Source organism: Podarcis raffonei, chromosome 9 (genome assembly GCF_027172205.1).
Source record: "Podarcis raffonei isolate rPodRaf1 chromosome 9, rPodRaf1.pri, whole genome shotgun sequence".
In the NCBI taxonomy this organism is placed as follows: Eukaryota; Metazoa; Chordata; class Lepidosauria; order Squamata; family Lacertidae; genus Podarcis; species Podarcis raffonei.
This window is the reverse complement of record NC_070610.1, coordinates 54,745,403-54,766,533: the sequence shown is the minus strand read 5'-3', so window position 1 is coordinate 54,766,533 and position 21,131 is coordinate 54,745,403. Positions and strand designations below refer to the sequence as shown.

General features: G+C 40.9%; 1 protein-coding gene across 18 annotated transcripts in view; it reads right to left on the bottom strand.

Annotated features, from left to right (window-relative positions):
* CAMK2D (calcium/calmodulin dependent protein kinase II delta) overlaps window positions 1–21,131 on the bottom strand; it is a 137,392-nt gene that overhangs the window by 50,955 nt on the left and 65,306 nt on the right. For 14 of the 18 annotated variants that reach the window (XM_053403682.1, XM_053403683.1, XM_053403672.1 and 11 more), the window contains 3 exons: window positions 14,705–14,759; window positions 9,914–9,979; window positions 6,447–6,519 (listed from right to left, as the gene is read on the bottom strand). In XM_053403682.1, the coding sequence (XP_053259657.1) occupies window positions 6,447–6,519; window positions 9,914–9,979; window positions 14,705–14,759 (194 nt within the window). Of the gene's footprint in view, window positions 1–5,425; window positions 5,499–6,446; window positions 6,520–9,913; window positions 9,980–14,704; window positions 14,760–21,131 lie in introns of all 18 variants that reach the window. The other 4 variants (XM_053403668.1, XM_053403670.1, XM_053403686.1 and 1 more) reach the window with 1 other exon arrangement.

Sequence of the window (21,131 nt, the reverse complement as noted above, 5' to 3'; positions counted from 1 at the left end):
TTATTAGGAGAAATTTGCCCTAATATGCTGGTGAATTTTCATGATGATTTCTTTTCAGCGGAAACTGAAATGGAAAGTTCCACCCATCTCTAGCTATCCACTATGCATTGGCAACTTATGGTTTGGCCCTCAGGCCCCACCAGGGCTCCTTGACTAGCCTGTCAGACTCTAGAAAGGCTTTTGAATTAGGACATTAGGTCCTGCTGAGAGTTGGAAAAACTAGGCTACCTTCACTACACTGTACATCTGATTTAAAGCAGCATTTTTAAGTGAGCATATTCTCCTCTAATCCTGCATTCACCACTTCACAAGCTACTTGAATGTTATTGTAAAGAAGAAAAATGTGCCTATTGCTTATTTCAAAGTGCTCATGAGCACCTGAAAAATCAGAAACAATAATTACAAGCCCTTTGTAACGGGCAAATTCCACTGTTTAGTCATTCTCACCTTCTCCCCATTTTTTTTTTAAACTACTTTATCGTTAAACTAGCAGATTCTTTCCCCCTGCTTGATAAGCAGAACCAACACATTGAGAGACAAGTGAATCAGGCCAAAATAGTTCCCCCCCCCTTCTCATTTTAAATTAGTTTGACCAAACACGGTCACCCTTTTTTAAAAAAAGCATCCCAAGATGTTCATCCTCATTTGGGCAGAAAAAACATCAAATGGTGGGCACTATTTCTGCCTAAAATATTGCATGAATTATAAAACTGCCAGCCAATCTTGCTAGCAGTTTGCCATATTATTTCTATACTCCGGACAAATTGATCCGCAGAGCCTTTTTCATAAGGCAGAGAGGCGAAAGTTGGCCATCATTAGTTCCTGGAAAGCACTGCTTATGTAAATTACTTAAAGCTGCTGGATGTTTCTATTTATTGGTGACCTTCAACAACCCAGAGCATCAGGCTGTCAGGTCATACATACTTCCCAAGTACGTAAACACAGTAATGCCCATTCACACACAGTATGGGACTATTAAAAGAACTCAGTCTCACCCCCTGCTCCTTTAGAAGTGCTTAACACCTGTCAGCAAATATCTTTGGACCCAAAGTACTGTAAAGCAAACATCACTGTCATAAGGAAGTAAATATGCTTCATTACAAACACAGCCACACACTTTGATAGCAAGCGTAAGGGACATCCTGGGCTGCTGGACTCTGCCCCTTAAAAGAACATGCACCAGCCATTTCAAGACAACGGGGAATCGCTGACGTGTCTGTCATGCACGAGGTCTGAAGAGGATGGGACAAACGTGCACAAACTGGAGAAAGGTATAGGAGATTGAACAGCATACGCTTGAGAGTCTTTCCAGGGAAGGAGCAAGTCAGTGTCCGGATCACAAAGTTGCACTTTAGCTGCAGTTATGCATGTAGTAGAGAGGCGGCCATCATTTAGCCTCTCTTGTTTAGGCCATGTCAACATAATGGTCACAGTGTATTTTTGTGTGGATATCCAAAGGCTCCCAACTTGAAGTTTAGGGTTTTATATCTGAGATTCTGGAACATTTGAAGGTCTAGCCTGTTTAATCACTGGTGATTCTGTTGCCATAAAGGGTATTTTCTGTCCGGATCAAGGCTTTTCAGCTAAGGTGAACCCTGTCTCTCACTGAAAATGCTTCATATCTCAGTCACACCTGAGCCAGTAGCTTCTTTCCTCACTAGAAATCCCTCAGAAGAACTTTCACTTAAAACGACACAAACATGGTTGCTCTATAGTAAAATGTTGCTCAGGCATTTCAGAAGTTTTTTAATTCTTTCAAGAGGAGGTCCACCAAAACCCATCCATTTCAACCTTTAGGACTGGGTGGGAAACCTGCAGTGCTCTGCTGAATTTTATTGGTGGGAAGTCTGAGGTGGGGGTGGGGGGTGAGAATAGAAGGGCAGTGGGTGGAAAAATCAAAATGGTTACAGCAATGGAAAGAGGAGAGGAAACAGCGACCTGCTCCTCCCCCAGCAAGCTGCTGGACAGGGAAAAGAAGGTAGAAGAGAAAGAGAAAGAAAAGGAGTAGCCCTGCCCATATATAGCTGTGGCCTTAACCCCCATTGGCATTCAGCCCCTGAAAGATTACACCAAAGGGAATGCAGCCCTTGACAGAAACAAGGTCCCCTATAGGAGGTAGCTGAAGATGCAAGATCTTTAGAAAGGCTGAAGTGGAAAAAGAAGTTTGGGAACCACTGGCTTATGGTTTAAAAATATCAGGATTGATGAGGGGAGAAACAAGATGCAAGGTTGTATTGCTTATTACAGTGGTACCTCGGGTTAAGTACTTAATTCGTTCCGGAGGTCTGTTCAGAACCTGAAACTGAAACTGTTCTTAACCTGAAGCACCACTTTAGCTAATGGGGACTCCTGCTGCCGCCATGCTGCCGGAGCACGATTTCTGTTCTCATCCTGAAGCAAAGTTCTTAACCCGAGGTACTATTTCTGGGTTAGCAGAGTCTGTAGCCTGAAGCGTATGTAACCCGAGGTACCACTGTATATGTATTCTTGCAATCTACTTTGAGGTTCAATGTCTGGATAGAAAAGCAATATATATATATCAAGAGAGAGAAATAACAAAAACAATGGTTAATGCCTTTTAAAAAATGGGATGGGGGGAGGAGGAGGAAGAAGAAGAAGAAGAAGAAGAAGAAGAAGAAGAAGAAGAAGAAGAAGAAGAAGAAGAAATCATCTTCTTGGCACTGCAGCGAAGGAATCCCCACTCAGTTCTGAGGTGATGGGGGAATACTGGTTATGTAACAGCACAGCAAGAATGCACTAATACTTGGGGGAGGGGGAGACGTGGAAGCTCCCTTTTCATTTTGTCAGTGATACTGACAGATTGAGACAAGTGCAGCGCAAGGCCAAATGGAATTATGAATAATTCATTTTGCATGTCAACCTGGCAGCGACAAGATGAGTATAAAACCGCAAGAACTTCTGCACTCCTTTTGAAGGGCACCGTGAAAACAACATCAACAAACCATGCAGTGATTGGGTTTGTATAATTTGAAAGGTGTTACGGAAACTGCAATCATAAAAGAGCTCAGCTGTGAATAGAGCAACTCCAAGTGTTTCAACAGGACAGATTTAGGTGTGCACAAATCTTTCCTTGTGAATCAAACCAACACAAGAGTCACGCAGCATCTTAAAGAATGAACTATGTGTTGTGGGCATAAGCTTTTGTGGACTCGGGAGTCCGTATCTTATGATGCAATAAAATGGTCATCCAGATGTGTAAGTATACACACTCTGGGTACAGAAAGATGACAATGCACGTGCGTGCACTATGCTTTCATTACAAAGTAATGCAAGCCATGGATGTCTTGAAGAATTATGCAGAACACAAATAAAGAGGACGCAATCAAATGAATACAAGATCCAATCAGCTTGGAAGTGACCTATTTCTGGCTGCTGTCCCCAAACAGCAAAATTAATAATGTTATGTGCCCTCCTTAACCTGCTGCCCTCCGGATATTTTGGAATACAATCATCCCCTTTCATATGCCATGCCAATAGGCACTGATTGAAATTGTGGTGCAAAATATCTGGTGGTTAGGGCCAGGTTAGGGAAGGGTGTTGTAAACACTGCTTTCTATAGCCACCCCAAGGATTTCAATGTCAAATCTACTAATGAATGCCAATACAGAGGCCTCAGTGTGAAGGAATCCCCCCTTTGATTTTTTCTTCTTCTTCTTTTACTTGCTAGGTATATGGACAACTTTAAGGTCCTTTAGAGAACATATACCACTGGTTTAAGAAGGTATCAAATGGAGCTAAAAGTGTAATTTTCCTCGACGATAATAATTAGGATGATGTGAATTCATTTCTGTACTGCCAACTCATATAAAAATATATCAACGTGGTGTACAAAATCTCCATTAAAACCCTAACAAATTATGCCCTGCTTACTTTTCAGATCTTTGTGACCATTCCTAACATATAAGGGGTGTGTGTGTGATACATACATATAAAAAAGGTAAAAAGGTAAATGACCCCTGGACGGTTAAGTCCAGTGAAAGGCGACTATGGGGTTGCAGTGCTCATCTCTCTTTCAGGCCAAGGGAGACGGCATTTGTCCACAGACAGCTTTCTAGGCAATGTGGTCAGCATAACTAAACCACTTCTGGCGCAATGGAACACCGTGACGGAAACCAGAACGCACAGAAACACCGTTTACCTTCCCGCCGCAGTGGTGCCTATTTATCTACTTGCACTGGTGTGCTTTCAAACTGCTAGGCTGTCAGGAGCTGGAACAGAGCAACGGGAGCTCACCCCGTTGTGGGGATTTGAACTGCCAACCTTCGCAAGCGTCTAGCACGGCAGGTGTCAAGCGGTAACATAGCAGGGCGCTTGCAAAGGGCCCATAACCCAGCAGGCAGAGTCACTGGCAAGATCCGTCCTTGTCATGGACAGGTTGGATGCAGAGGAACGATGGCAGGAATCAGCTCCTGAGCAGGCCTTGTTTCTTCTTCTAATAAACCTACTCCATGTGATTTATTGGTCCCTCACACTCCTGGGACCTGCTCATTTTCTTAACCATTGCAACCTACTCGTTCGGACAACAGTGGCAGTGAGAAGGGAGAAGCAATACACATTACTGCCTGCTTACTCATTGGCTCGCTGCCTGGCAAGCAAGTGAATGGTAGTCATGATGAAGAAAGAGAGAAGAAGCAGGAACAGCTGGTGCCGATGGTGGGGGAACTGGGAGAATGGGAGGCTATGGACAGTGTCTTACTCAAGGCCCCTCCCAAAACCCATTGCACCGTGTGTTTTAAGAATGGGTTTCAAAATTAATTGGCGTTTGCTTTGTTTCTTAGTCTGTAAGCAGAAAGATAAAAAGGCACCAAAAAAATAAATAAATGCTGAGAACAATGTGAAGCCAATGAAGCTAGCAGCCTGCATAAAATAGGAAGTTGATGCTGAATAGCTGAACGTATGTATGGTGGTGGTAACAGGGATGGCAAAGCATCCCAATGCACTCAGTGGCAAAACACATCAGTCCTTCTATCTTGTGACCCTGGAAGAAGAGTAGATAAAAAAAAATCCAAAGGAAAATGGACTAGAAGGTTTCTGGGAGGTAAAAAGAGATGCCTCCGGCAGCTGAGCACACTCAGTCACAGCTTCTCACTCTTTGATTCGAAATGGATTGTTGTGGGATGACGAGCTCAAGCATCACTTGATAACTCTTCTGCGAGTTCGCTCCTATCCACGTCTTCAGTGACGTATACGCCAAAGGAGAACAGCAAAGGAAAGTACTTCTAAATCTGCAAGGGGATTTGGTAATTTGGTGTCTCTTTTATGTGGAAGCTTTCAGAACTGTCCAGACAACCAGCGAGTTAACAAGTGGGCGCCTCTTTGCCCCTCTACATGCAAAAATGCAGCTAAAAGGAGTGCTTTGAGACCATGTGGTGTAGGTTCTCTCTTCCCCAACAGCACTACTCACCTTCAAGTCCCGATGGACTACGCCCATCTGATGGCAATGTAGCACAGCCTCCAGGATCTGCTGAATGCAATGACTGCATGCAAACACCAGGGGGCGTGTGTTAGTTCCAAGCCGTACACTCACTGTCTGTATACCCTCAGTGAGACTGGGTTATAGTGCAAAACCAGCAAACAGAGACTGTAACGCACAACCTCCGGAAATGGACCCGCATTCCTCAGCTAGAGTAGCTAACTTCCTCAGACGTGAGTGTGCTGCTATGAAGCAGCTCATTTTGATTTCAGCAGTGCTAAGGAGGAACAGCCCAAAATGGGGTCTACTTTTACACACAAATCTCATTTTTGGCCATATATTTCATGCACAGATGAAGAAATAACCTCCCAGAGCTATTTGCAAGCTTGTATTAAATATCTGGTGCTGTTTTTTCCTTCTATTTATTTGAAGGTGATGGTTCTTTTTGCACCAGCCACACTGCAGTTAATATTACATTTAGGGAGTAATGAGTTTTTAAGGCAAATTACTCACTCCTCATGGTTTCATTTAGCCGAGCGATTACATGCTTGCTCTTGCCTGAGGGTTTGTCCTACTCTAGCAGAGCAATGCCAAACCACTTGTTCTGCTACTATAACCCAAAGTCTCTGCACAGAAGTGGTGTTTTTCAAAATACCTGCAGGCTGACATACATCACAGCCGAAGTTTATGTGGCAGGTGCAAGCTCCTTCCAATGTTTGTGGTGATATCTATCATACCACAGAGATAAGTGGTGGGGGGAAAATAAATCCTGGAAGGTCACTTTGTCTTGCCACACCTATTTCAGCTTCTACCGTGATGTATGCTAGACCTGTGACACTTGCAAACTTGAAAGCAGCACCATGCATTATCCATTTGTCATCCTGAGGATGAGAAAGGAAAGCGAAGGGGACTTCTCAGCCGAACCCACCCTTCAGCCTCAAGCCAAGGAAAGGAAAGGAAAGAGAGAGAGAAAAAACACTTCTTAGCCAACCTATGGGCACCAGATACTGACCTTCAGGTCTCTGTGAACTATGCCATTTAGGTGACAATGATTAACACTTTCTAGAATCTGCTGTATACAATGACTGCAGAGATACAAGGGCAGAATGGAAGGGAAAAAACATTTTAAAGGCACATAATCACATTAAATGCAAAAATCAAAATGAAAATAACTTGAAATTATAAAAATAATAATACTAATTAAATCACATTTTTGGACACATTTCAATTACACGCTGATCTGCAACACAGCAATGCTGTGCACAGAATTTTTAAGATTTACCAAAAAAAGAAAAAAAAGAAAGGACATTTAACACGTAACATGTGACATCATTAGAAAGAATCCTTTGTCTTGTATTTCCCACTCACTGAATGGCAGGAATGTTAGACAAAAATTGGCAATCTTTAGTTAAAAATTTTTTGCAAATTATTTGGGTGAGTAGATGCTGTTTATTTTGGTAGTCCTTGCAAACAATGTAAGTGTTGTCAATGTGAATAGGATAGAGAACATGCATTAAAAAACTGGTCACTATGCACATCATCAGACATTATGAAGACTGTGTACCACTGATTCTGCATATTGCCTAGTCCAAGGGTTCACAAACTGTGGTCTGTGAGCTTCTTTTAGATGGCCTGCGGCATGCCAGCATGAAATCTTTATACTGATTTTTAATTCTATTTTTATTGCTTCTTCTATTTCTTATGCTGCACTCTATTCTGCTATAATCTGAATTCTATGGGAGAATGCAAACTGCAATACAATAACAGAAATGAAAGTGTCCAGAATACAATACAAAACCATAGAGCCCCTATCACAGTGCACTGCAACTGTTACAAAGGGCAGAAAAACCATGAAGTAAGTCCACCAGGACCACCAGCAATTCTAAAATGGTCAGTTGAGGGGAGTTTGGGAACCACTGGCATAGTCAATACATCTATATGTTAATGATGCTGGCAAATCACACTGTATTCTCAACTTGAAGACCATGGACATTCACTTGACCTGACTTTACAAACTGACTGTAAAATATGTACAATACTTTGTTCACTCTCCTAATTTGTGCACATTCTCCATGGTGTCTAATGAGTGGCACAATGACTGGATTTTTAAGCACATGCGCTATCCAATCCACACTAACCCCAACATATTTAAGAACACAAACACACACACACACAAATACAAATTCAACACTTGTACAAGAGGAACAGAAAGGGAGAAGTACAAATTAAACAATAACTCAAAAAGGCACAACATGTTGCCCCTGAATTATAAGGGGGGGGGGGGGGAATCAGAAAACTATCAGTGCAATTCATTGAGGATCTGTAACATTTAATCTAGAACAGCTGTATGTTTAGCAGGCATGCCCAAAAGTAATAAAAGGAAGCCCAAACACTTTATTATGTTTCTTTAAACCATTGCATAAAGTATGTTTGCTCTTGCTAAGCACAGAGAACTAAGCTGTAATTTAAGATACAAATTAAGACACTTTGATTTGGGCACAAAAACACACAGTTTGTCATTTTACACATCCATATTTGAATATTTTATCATCGATGTCTACAGGCCGAGAAGACCGAAAGCTTTTCCCAATGTTCTTAGCATATTTACAGCCAAGGTCAAACACACTGAAAAACGTTCATATGAATGAACAAGAAGATTTTCAGATGAGGGGCTCAACAATGACCTGTTTAATGCTTTGATTCTAGATTCCACCCCCACCCCCCAAAATCTCCCATAGGGAACTACTTGTTAAAAGTTAGGAAAATTTTAAAATCAAACTTGGACTTGGGGAATGGAAAAGGGCAAGAACATATAGGTTTTAGAAAACCTAATGAAAATGCCCTTTTAGATACACAGAACTGCATGTGCAATTCTCTGGGTTATGACCACTGTCTCTAATACCAGCAAATGTAACTGAATCTTAAGCCCTTGACCTCTGAAGAAGCAGTGTTTGATGATCAGCAGAGATAGAAAGCAGACTTTATATCAGGGGTACTTAACCTGGGGCCCATGCATCGGCTTCATCAGGCGGTCCATGAACCGGGCATGTATGCCAAAATAATAAAATTAACTGCGCTAGATTTTGTATGTATGTGCATTGGGGAGGGGGGTGCTGTCCACAGCTTTCATCAGATTCTCAGAGGGGTCCGTAACCCAAAAAGAACCACTGCCTAGACACAGAAGCTGCCTCCCCCTTCTGTTTTGCACAGCAGAGAGGAAAGAGGGAGTGGTTTATCTTCCTGGATGGTGCAACAGGAAGAAACCCAAATCCAGCAATCAAAGTATTTTCATCTTGAGCGCCCCTGAGCAAAGCACCTGATGGGGACTGTGTGCTCAGGCTAGAAAGACAAGCAAGGAGATTTCGATCTATTGGCACTGTTCTCCTCAAGGCCAAAATGTTCTCTGAAAGGGATTATTTGTACCAGTGGGCACCACTCACAGAGACTGAAAGGACTGTTTCAGATATTATCACCCACCCATGCCACTTTCTGGAGCTCCCGGTAAAATGGCAATTAGTTAATGTGGAAAGAGGCTTAGGAACACTGTGGTGCCCAGGTGAGATCACCAGCATGCTGAAATGTGTTCCCCCCTGCAGGAATCACTCAACCACTTCCATGTGCTTTATATAAAAACTGAGAAAACAGCAGGCATGGATTTTTGTGTGTGGACAAGCATGAGAAGTGCTCATCACAGCAATAAATGTGGAACTCCAAATTTCAATGGAGGAAACTAGATGGGTCTGTTGGGCTAACTGAGAACCACACTTTCCTAGCAAAAAAGCATTGTGTAAGAATAATATATGAATAATATTAAAGTTCTGGGACAGTGTGATTTCCCCTGCCAAAAGGTGCACTAGATGAAGGGGAAATACTTTGATCCCTTAAAGGTAAAGGGACCACTGTAACATTTCAATGTTTAATGTTTAATAATAAGTAAGTAAAGGTAAAGGTCCCCTGACAGTTAAGTACAGTCTGGGGTTGCAGCGCTCATCTCACTTTACTGGCCGAGGGAGCCGGCGTACAGCTTCCGGGTCATGTGGCCAGCATGACTAAGCCGCTACTGGCAAACCAGAGCAGCGCACGGAAACCCCGTTTACCTTCCCACTGGAGTGGTACCTATTTATCTACTTGCACTCTGACGTGCTTTCGAACTGCTAGGTTGGCAGGAGCTGGGACCGTGCAAAGGGAGATTCGAACCGTCGACCTTCTGATTGGCAAGTCCTAGGCTCTGTGGTCTAGACCACAGCACCACCCACGTCCCAGACTAAACAGCAGACTAAAGCCACCATCCTTATAATGAGTGCATCATCAAACTAGGGTTGCCCAATAAATTAATGAATTCCTTGCATGGCAAGCTGATAATGTTTCCCACTTTTAAGTCAGTACTGATGGCAAACCAACCATCATTGTATTATGGTGCCAAATACCACATTAAAGGTAAATAAACAGCAGTTAAAAGCCTTGAGATCCAGCACTTACCTTGCATCTGCTTCACTGTAATATTCTCTTGCAACAATATCCTCAAATAATTCACCTCCAGTGACTCTGTTAATGATATAAAGCATTTTTTTTATATCAGACAAAATAATCGAGAATCCTACGTGTGAGAGAATTCTATACTGCCAAAGTATTCAAAGTGTTGCAAAAGTACTGAATCATGGATTATCCTCACACATAATGGTTCACACCACTGCAACTATTGATGCATAGATTTGCAGGATACTGGATATTGTAGTAAATGAGGTATCTGGTCTTGCAGACCATTTTGCAAAGCGCTCTGCAAGACCCACTGTGGCAAAAAAAAAAAGAAGAAGAAGAAAAGGATTGCCTAATCTCACTGTGGTGTCAGGTGATTGACAGGTGGGCGGCTCCCATCCACCTGCCAAGCTTGGCCTGCAATGGATGGGGGAGATAATTATCTACCCCACCAGCCAGATCCAGTTACCCATCCCTGATAGATAAGGTGTGAAGCAGCCCTTTGGGATGTTGACCTTCAGCCACCTGCTGTTCTGAGATATTTGTATGCAATACCAAATAGTTCCAGTAAGGAACTATTCCTAACGTGAAGGAAAATCACTTACATTATGATGGGCTTTCATTATGGGATCTTCGTAACACAGAAATGCAGGATCTGGTAAGTAATTAACCTCTCTATTATGGGTGTCCACTTTTAGTAGAAGAGGCACAATAACAACTTGAAAGGATTTATATCACACTAATGGCCACTCCATCCGCTCGGTTGACAGACAGGCTCCATTTGGCTTTTCCTCAATTGTCATCTATCTGTTCCATCAAGCTACAACAAAGGGAGAAGTTGGGAAGCCGAACCACTCTCTCAGCTTGGCTGAGAGAACAGCTCCATTTGGCTTGGCTTCTCTCTGAACTGTTGCCACTAAAGCTCATCATTGTAAAGGAACCTGATCACTGTAGGAGTATTTTAGCTCTAAGGACTGATGCCTGAGTTTGCTTGTACAGTGGTACCTCGGGTTATGTACTTAATTCGTTCCAGAGGTCCGTACTTAACATGAAACTGTTCTTAACCTGAAGCACCACTTTAGCTAATGGGGCCTCCTGCTGCCGCTGCGCCGCTGGAGCACGATTTCTGTTCTCATCCTGAAGCAAAGTACTTAACCTGAAGCACTATTTCTGGGTTAGCCAAGTCTGTAACCTGAAGCGTATGTAACCTGAAGCGTATGTAACCCGAGGTACCACTGTATTCCTCTTCCCTCCTCCTCCTCCTCCCTTTTTCCTTCTGTGCTGCATTTTTTAGCTGGACAGAGGCAAGAAAAGCAGGAGGGCTATTGTTCCTGCTCACAGAGACAGGTGTTTGGCCACTCTGTTAAAGGAAACGTTTATCTGATCTATCACGTCTCTGCTAATGTTCTTATGACTGTCTTATTTGTTATTGATCTTATGGTATGGAAGTTGATCCAAGAGCCTTTTTAGCTGAAGAGCTGAGTAAAAATGCTTTAAACAATAGATCTGCCTGTCCCTGTGTGGCCTTTCAGTCTTCGCACTATCAATTTATTCTTCTATTTCTGATTGTTCCACTGGAGATACTAAAGTATTTCCCCCAAAAAGAGGAAAAACTGCTTATAAGAAAGAAGGCAGGCAGTCTAAAGTAAGTTTGCGTAAACACCTCACTATGGCCGAATTTTCACTTCAACCAGCTCACTATGGATTTTGTAATAGTTTTACAGTGATATAGAAACAGAATCATGCATACACAGGCAACCCCCTCCTCAATCTTACCACTTTCAACATTTCATTGTGAAAATAATTCTTTTAAAAACAAAACAACCACACACACACAAAAAACATAGCTGAATGACTATCCAATAAGGGAACAAAAACTTTTCACAATAAAAGTGTCTATTTATTAAGCTGACTGTTTTAATATTAAAGTTTCTTGTTTGCTAGGTTTTTAAAAAACAATAAAAATGTGCTGTCCTGAGAGGTTGAAATGAGAATTTTTAAAGTCAATTAACTAACATCTATGACCTTTACAATTTTGCTCCAGTGTTTCTTGACAAAAAGAAATGTGCTCCAGAAGTGAGAAGCCCAATGTACCTATTTCTTTTACAAAAATAGATTTCAACACTGGGCATAATTAGGCAAAACAATAGCCTTACGACTTAAACTGCAGCTACATGTTTTTACATTTGGTGGCCTCTCTTTTCCCGTAACAGCATGGCATTTCACTGAATAATATGCTATTACATAAATCTTTCATAAATGCAGTCTTGCTAAACAAAACATTTCATACTCTCTTCTCATCTTTACCAGCAATTCTTGTGCTTTTTCGGAATGTTTCCCAAAAATAGGACCTTAGACTGTAACAGAACACCATTTCCTCACATTCCTCACTGAACAGTTTTGTAATACTGGTACATGTTATTCAGAAGGTATCTGGCATTTATCTGTCTCTTATCAAGGCAGCTCACATAATTATTAACTATGATCCAGTTATGTTCTAATGCCTTGTTCACAATTCAACACACTGGAGAATAGCCTGGGCCAATTGTTTGAGCAAGAGAACTGAAACAACCAAGGTAAACCTAAGGCTTCTTTAACAACATTCAGAAATTTTATTTAAACCGTCTCACAATGGCTGAGCTGGGCTATGCTAGCTAGCTATGCCCCTGACACTGTGCACACAGGCTAATCTCACATCTGCAGAGATGAAGGAGGCTTTGTATGTACAGATAATCATACAATAGCTCAATCTTTGCAGAAATTTATGCCAGGGGGTATGGCTAGCCAGCATGTGTGACGTTGAGGGAATGCATATTTTGCACAGTCCCACTCAGATGAATAAATGTGTAGGGCTTCTGAACAGGGGTGTATTTCCAAAGAAACCCCATTAAAACCCATTAGATCTACTTCTATGCATACAATTGACATGGGGGGAGCCCTCGTTCAAGTTGTCCTTGAATTTGCAATTAAAAACATGGACCTCTCATATGCAATTTCTACTTTCTTTGGACACCAAGGGAAAGAAATTCACGTGCAACAAATAAAAATTTGCACATTATGCAAGGACAGGTTGGAAATCTGCAAGAAAAGTGATCTTTCTGTACTCAGTTAAAGGGAATTTGAATTTTTGCACATGCTTAGGTCTGGTTTCAGATCACAGCCTCTTTACATAGATGGTATAGATGAATGCTTCACTAACCATTTAGGCACACTTTGCTTCTCAGGTCTATAGGTTATCATCAAGTGTAAGTGAAAAGGGCTATTTGCTATTTTAGAACCAAAAATTGGTTCTTAAAGGCTGCCTGTAGGTGCAAGAAAGATTGTGAAAGCACTCTACAAAAGTAGGTACGTTAACTGAATTACTGTTAATAAAATATGTTAAAACCTTATCTTTGCAGCACCTGATATCCTTTTATAACTGTACTCCCCTTCAACTTGGCAACAAAGATTTGTACATAGGTGCATAACAAAATTTAATGCAACTTTGCTCAAATACTCCATCATATAAGCACTGAATCAAAAGGGGTGCTGTACTGTTTTCTATTCTGTTCCACAGCAGGCATCGATGCCATTTGTATTACTGAAATAACATGCTTCCAAGATGGAAGAACTGAAGTAATACTGATAATCTCTTTACAATGGTTAACTAGTCAGGAGCTGGCTGGCTTGTTTGCTTGTTCCTGCTTCTGGTGTGAAATAAGATTGGGGAGACCATTTGAAGCAGGTGTGCACAATGGTTGAAACAGCAGAATGAGCAGTAGGCACAGCCCACCTTCCACAGCCTGGGTACAACCCTTCTTCAAGTTGCCCTATGCTGCAAACTGATGGGGACATTGCTTGCTCAGGAGATGATTTGAAGGGCTGCTGGTGGGAAACCTGCTGTTTAGGAAGAATCCTACCCCCTGGAGAAGGACCTGTGGGGCATGAAGGTCTCCTACACTGCATGGCTTCTTGCCCAACAACAGTTTTTTCCCCACGAGAAACCCTTAAATTAAAGGAGAGACAATTATTTTTGGGTGAGCATTCATTTTGAATACTCACAAAAGCCATCAAAACTTTGAGTCCTCAAAGGGAACACTTGCAATTAGTGATCAAAAGCCAATCATTTTTGATCCAAACACTGGGAACTACATGCAACCCTAGTGTGAATACTGTACTCCCTTACCATTATTTCTTGGCTACAACTGTGGAACTGTTTCAGATTAACATTGATTTTAGCCAACAAATACTACAGGTGTTTGTAGTACCTGTAGTATACAGTGGCTTGTAGAGGGCAACCCCACCAAACCTGTCTACCAACTGGATAGTAGGTTTAATGCTCAAGTTTCAAGGGAGAAAATTACTGGGTGTATGTATGCCTTATCGGCAAGACAGCAGAACCCTTGCACACACACACCCATAAAAATACACAGTGCTTTATCGTCCTTCTCTCCTTCATTCACACAGAATCTCAGCAAGAAAATTAACTTATATTTCCATTTTACAGTTAGGCAGCTGAAGTTGAGAAAGTGCATCTCACTCAACACCATCTGCTGAATCCATAGAAGCATTGGAACCAAGATCAAGGAATGGGTTAACCACTTAAGACATTCAGCTTCAGTGGATCTCAATATGCAATTAGATATAATTTATTCATCCACTACCATGACATGAACCACTTATGGCTCCTTTTTACCTGTCAAATATTAGGAACACACAGAATACCCCCAGGGTCTTTGTGGGCTCTCCCCGCACCCCAGTCTCATTCTTTAGAAAAAGAGCTTGGTGCAGTATGTAGCAAGCAGACATACTTACAAATCGAAGACTAAGTAATGAAATCCTTCTTCTGATATGCTGTCATGAAGTCGCACTGTAAAAAAAGAAAGAAAAATGATATCTCTTTCTCTTTGACTCTTTTGTCTAATTCACCTTTCTGGATAATTATCTCCCATCTTTGATAATTAATTTTTCCTTTTTTATGTAAAAAAGATAGAGCTGTGCTTTGTCTTCCCTTTTCAATCCATTTTTACAGAACCTTTCTTTCTTCATATATACAGAAAGCACTCCATCTAATAGGTTTGTATGTCTTTCCTTGCACTATACCAGCCTTTTCCAACCCAGTGCTCTCTAAATGTTTTGAACTACATCTCCTATCAGCTCCAGCCACCACAGCCAAGACTGTGGAAGTTGATGGGAACTGTAGTCAAAACTATGTAGAGGGCACTAGGTTACAGCTGTCACCCAACTATATTACAAATTTGTAGCATGTTACCCATATTTCATGAATGCTACTAATATCTATTTTATTCAAACATCTTTTGGGTACATAAGTCTTGCTGGGAAAGAACTTAAGTGGTGCTGGATAGAAAGCTGATGTATGGGAAATGTTTTTGCAGATCCCATTAAATGGGAATCAGCACATAAAATGTTCCAAGTGGCAACAAACACTGGATTGGGAATAGAATAAGCTGTTCAACAATTACCTTAACAACCAAGACACCCCAGGAGAATAGTATGCCTTTGTTTCGCTATCTTTCCCAACCTTCACTGTGAATTAGTCAAAAGCACTTTGTTTTTATCAAGAAGGAAATGAATACAGAACTCAGTGCATTTTAGTTCATAATAGGAAGCCGTATCAGGACACAGTTGCTGTTGTTCGCTGAAGAGCTACTACGTAGAAAGATTATTTCGAGCGCTGCCCTTTCCTATTTTTCAAGAATGAGCTACCAGCCTCCATGCAGACCTCATTTCAGATGCCCAAGCAGCTGATCTGAACTGGGAAAGAAGCAATTAGTCTGTCAAATGCCCGGTCAACTCCTGTCAAACAGAAATGCACACATATTCCTTTACAAAACCCACTTCTATTTAAGTGTTGACACCTTATACCTTGAAAGCATTAGAAGAACACACTTTTAAAGGAAGTGGAAGCTGCCTAGCAAGTTAGGTGTTCGGTAACAAAAATGCTGATTGCAGCTCCGTGCCAGTAAGGCAAACATTACGCTTTCTGGGCAACCTGACCTATAACATGTGCTTTGCTATAAGACCCTTGCAACACATATCATGAGCACTCCAACTACAATGTAGGAGTTCAACTGTTTCGGCAGTCCAAATAGCATGCTTGTAATGGAAATTTCCTTTGTTGGAGGACTACTGACGAGTGCTCAGCTAGAAAAGCAAGAAATGATAGGCAATACACAAGTGGGGGGGGGGCATCTTGTGGCCTGTGTGCACTACTTTCCCCACCAACACTGATCCTTCAAGTTTGAAAGGTCCGCAGGCAACTTGAGCAGCAGGGTTTATAAAATTAGGAATTGTATTTTGGGTGTGGGGGGAGGAGTATAGAGATTTTTCTTCCTCTCTCCTAATAGTAGAGCTTGAGATCACCTAAAAACACTCCTCAGCATTAGGTTCAGAACCAACAAAAGGACTATGTCACACAATTCCTAATTCCTAACTCCTAGAATTCACTGCCAGAGAATGTGAATATAGCCATTAGCCTAGATGGGTGAAAAAACACCCTTTAGACAAATACATGCAGGAGACAAAGACTGCTAAATGAGCCTTCGATGTTCAGATGCATCATACCTCTGAAATGCCATATGGTGGGGAGTGAAAGGATTATTTTTAAAACACACTTCAATGATGATGTTGATGAAAAAATGCAGTCAAACAAGGACAGCTGGATTTAGCTGCAAATTTTGGAGCAGGGTTCAGCTAACCAGTCCTGTCAGTGGAAGCCCTGCAGAAGGACTTCTAGTTGTGTAATGGGGCTTACCCCTCTCCTCCCCCTGTACCCCCAAATTAGTGCTTTTTTTGGAAGCGGGGACAGGAAAACCCCCAGAGAAGTGCATACGGGTGGGTGCTGTTCCATATGGCAAGCTGGAATATGTGCACAAACAAAACAATGTGAAGAACGCAATGCTAAATTCCATCCTTGGGCTGCAACCAAAGGGTGTCCCCCCTCCCCCCCAAAAAAACCCCTTCAAGTCATTTGTACTTTGACTTATTGAACACTGAGACTGTTGATTATATGAACTTCACAGTAAAAGGAACACTTGTGTATTTTATGGAATTATAGTAAATTTCAAGAATTGCATTAGTGATGTAAGCCAAGTCAATGTGACTCTTATTTTTGTTCTAATAGCTATGCTATGGGATTTTTCAAAACCATGCTGAGCACACATCAGGAAAATTAGTAGCAGCTTTTCCCTTTGTGTGGGGGGTGGGTGGGTGTGTTTTTGAATTAAAGGCAGAAGCCAAAAAACCAAAGCATAAGGACAGAACTGCACCTGAGGGTTCTTAAATTGTATCTAACAAAAGAAAGGATTAATGTAATGTTCACAATAATCATTGCTCAAGCACAAAGGAGTAACAGGAGTCGTCCTAGCATCATACTATAGCTTGTTTTTTTTCAGGTAGTTCCAGGATCTAAACCTTGAGTTCATTGGTAAATAACATACAAGTCTCCATTGGTGCTTTTTCATTAGTGATTGGCTCTTGTACCTGATGTAGTACAGTAATAAGGGAAGTTGTGTCATGCTTACTGAAGAGGCAGCAGTTTTTAACCACAAATGAGACCAAGCTCTCTGATCACTTTCACACAGCAGTGATGTGAAGTTTCCACGAGGTGCCTTTTCTAACCTAGCATGGAGTTATGTTATTGCTCTGACATGCAAGAATGCATCTCACCACATCCTGCAAAATCTTTTGAACTCTGGGTTGAGTCAAGTCAAAACGAGCAGCAATATGAACAGCTTTAAACATCTGCAAGAGTGCATTCTGCCAGCACAGACTTATAACGTCACTGAGAATTCTGTTCTGTTCCTAATTCCATTCACAGAAATGTGCTTCTGCCAGAGTATTCAAGCATATCACCAAAGTAATAATAATACATTAGATGTGAGGCAGACCTTGGGTATTGTTGCACACATGCATTTGTTCACAACTGGACAGTTTAAGGTGATTTGGCTTGAGCACAATTTTGAGGAAAAACACCAAGGATACAGATATTTGGGGGAGGTTGGAAAAAGCACTGCAGGAGTGCAAACACATGAATTTTTATTAATTTGCCATTTGGCACCTTGGAACTGGTAACATTAATATATTTATTCAGATACAGACTCCATCCCAAGTCACAATTTTAAGTTTTTATAATCAATGAGAATTAAAGCAAGTAAAGAACTGTTTTACCACACAAAGAATTTTGTAGTGACAGATTATAGACGGTCTTTTAACACTTAACAGAATGTGGCAATTCCGTGACTTTTTAAACTAGGAAAGTAAGCTATTTTGGAAATCCAAATCTTTAGAGATGATGTCTGTCCAAAATTTCTAAAAGGTTGTCTACTCATTAAAAATATTAGCATTGTCTTCTTATTAAATTCCAGAACCAGATGAGATAGCCTTGCTGACAGCAAAACAATAAAGCACAATCTGGTACACATAAAACACCAAAGCCCAATTAACATAGCAAAATGTATTTCTTCCTCTCCAAAGGCAGACACTAGGCATTCAGGAGTGTTAAAAAAAAAACTCCATTTGCCTTTGTTACTAAAACCTTATTCAGTCTTGATCATCATTAATTGGAGTCAAGATATCTTTCATGTACAGTCATACCTTGGTTTTCGAACACAATGCGTTCCACAAGTCTGTTCAACTTCTGAAACCAAGGCGCGGCTTCCGATTGGCTCCCAGTTGCGCAGGCATGCCAGAACCAATAGTGGAAGCTGAATTGGACAGGCAGCTTCCAAAAGAATGTTCAAAAACCGGAACACACACTTCCGGGTTTCGATCATTTGGGAACCAAAATGTGTGAGTACAAAGGCATTCGACAACCAAGGTATGATTATGTCCTAATGAATCACCAGTTTTTCTCTCTCATATACAGGGTGAGTCCTTTAAAAGAGTCCCCATGGATACAGACTACACATGCTCCACAGGGCCTCTTTTAAAAGACTCACGCTGTATATACTGGGTGATATTCAACTAAGTCAGTCTCAAAGGAGTCTCACTTAAGCAAAGTTAAGTTTATTAAGGATTATTTTAAGCAAACAAATGAGAAACCAATTTTTATGTTTTAGCTGCTGTTATTGTGTTTTTAAAATGCTTTGTTCCATGTTTCTTTATCTTCAGTGTAAGTCTAAGTGGCATGCAAACAAAACTGCTGTGGAACTGATTAGAAGAGTGAGCACAGTGCTATTAAATTCAACTGTAAATGAACAATTAAGACAAAAGTCCAACACAGTCATGTTTATTTCAAGAGAAAGCTTCTCGGAGATGAGGGAATTGTTAAAAAGAAGGTTGAAAAAGAAAGTTAAGAGGGTTAAATTTTCCCAGAATGCTTGGAGGTTAGCCAAAACTAATAAGATGCTCAAGTAAAATGTACAGTACAAAGAATGAAGGATACCACAAAGTCCAAGAGGACACTAGAGTGGTTAATGAGTAAGAAAGCTGGTAGACAGTCAAGACCTTTTCTGAGGAAATGAAAGTCTTGGTCAAATAAGGGCAACAAAAGATCACAAATGGCAAAAGCACACAATAAAGAACAAAAGGAAAGAATTTGAGGAATTAAACATATTTAAATATATCAGAATCTGGCAACTAACCAAGGTGGTGGTTTGACCTTTGGCTGACAAAGGAGCTACAACTGTCTTGGAGGAGAATAAGGAGATTGCAGAAAAACTCAATAAATTATTTTAATCTCTCTCTTAAACCATAGAAAATGTAAGGTAGAGATACCAATAACTGAACTGACTTTTCTAGGAAGACAGCCTAAAAATCTGAGGCAAATAGTGGTGTCAAGAGATTAAATTCTAGACCTTGCTGACAAATTAAAAAATAAGAAATCACAAAATCCTTTTGGTATCTACTCTGGCGTTTTTAACGAATGCAGAACGACCTATGGATGTCCTCTGTAAGGTCAGGAAATAATGCCATCCACTATGCCAAATGCATAGAACTACATTCAGAGTCTCTTCTCCATGGGTTCAGAATCCATGATTCTTCAGGTTCCCCATATGCACTGAAACACCTTCCTACAAGGAGGGGGAACCTGAGGCCTTTCAGAAGTTGTGGTACCACAACTTGCATTATCACTGACTACTGTCTATGCTGGCTGGAGCCTAAGTACCCCAGAAAGAAAGCACTGCTGAATGCTGTAACTGAAAGCATTGTATACGCTAGGACAATCTGCTCCAGAAAGTAGTATTTTACATTTCATTCTCCTTAAAAGTTTAAAACGTAAGAGAACAAGTTACTATCTTCTGCTGGAGTAAAAGTAAATGAATCAGTACTTCACAATAACAGCATGCCTACTTGTTATTCCAAAGCTTTAAAATTCAAAGCACCCAGCACACTACCAGTGCTAAATAAATTGTTGTAAAAGCTGTGAATAGGGTGGCATGTTTAATAACAAACTGCAGGCAATGAGATAGTTAGATCCTGAAAGATTTCTGGCCGAGAAAAGACATTTAAAGACTTTGCATTTCCTCCCCACCCTCTCAAAAGAAAAAGAATCTAAGTGGGGTTTTTTCCATTCTTGAACAAGGAAGGGAAACTTGTGGTCCTCCAGATATTGCTATGCTACAACTTCCATCATCCCTGACCACTAGCCGTGCTAGCTAGGACTACTGGTAATATAGTAATATCTGAAGGGTAATATATTGGTAATATAGTAATATCTGAAGGGCCACAAGCTCCCCATCCCTGAACTAGAATGTAGAGCTCATGGGTGGAACAGACATTTCCCCCCTTATAAATACAAGGAAGTACAGGCTACTTGCTTATATATTCACCAAGCATGTTTATGTGGTGAGCCTCTTTTACTTATAGAAATCCTTTTACTTGTGACCATCCGCATTTTAAATATCAGCACACTTAAATATTCTGGGGAACAACTCAGCCCACTAAAAATAATTTTTCCCCAAGTACATATAGTTGCATCAAGAATAATTACACTCTAGAGCATGCTATCAGTAGGAGATAATTGGTTTCCTTGGGTATAAGCCAAAAAGCTAAGTGCCTTCAAATCCCCAGGAACAATAACCGGCCTTTTGTTGTTCCATTTGGAAGTTCTCACTTGATAGCATTTGGGGTTTGCTTTCAATACAAAGAGTACACAACATCAGGTGAAAAGACCAACATTCTAAAAGCCCTTACTCAGGAGGCAGTCCTGTGAATTTTAGCAGTGTCTTTAGTCTCAAAATTAACCATCAAAATAAAAAGGCTTATAGCAGGAGGAGTG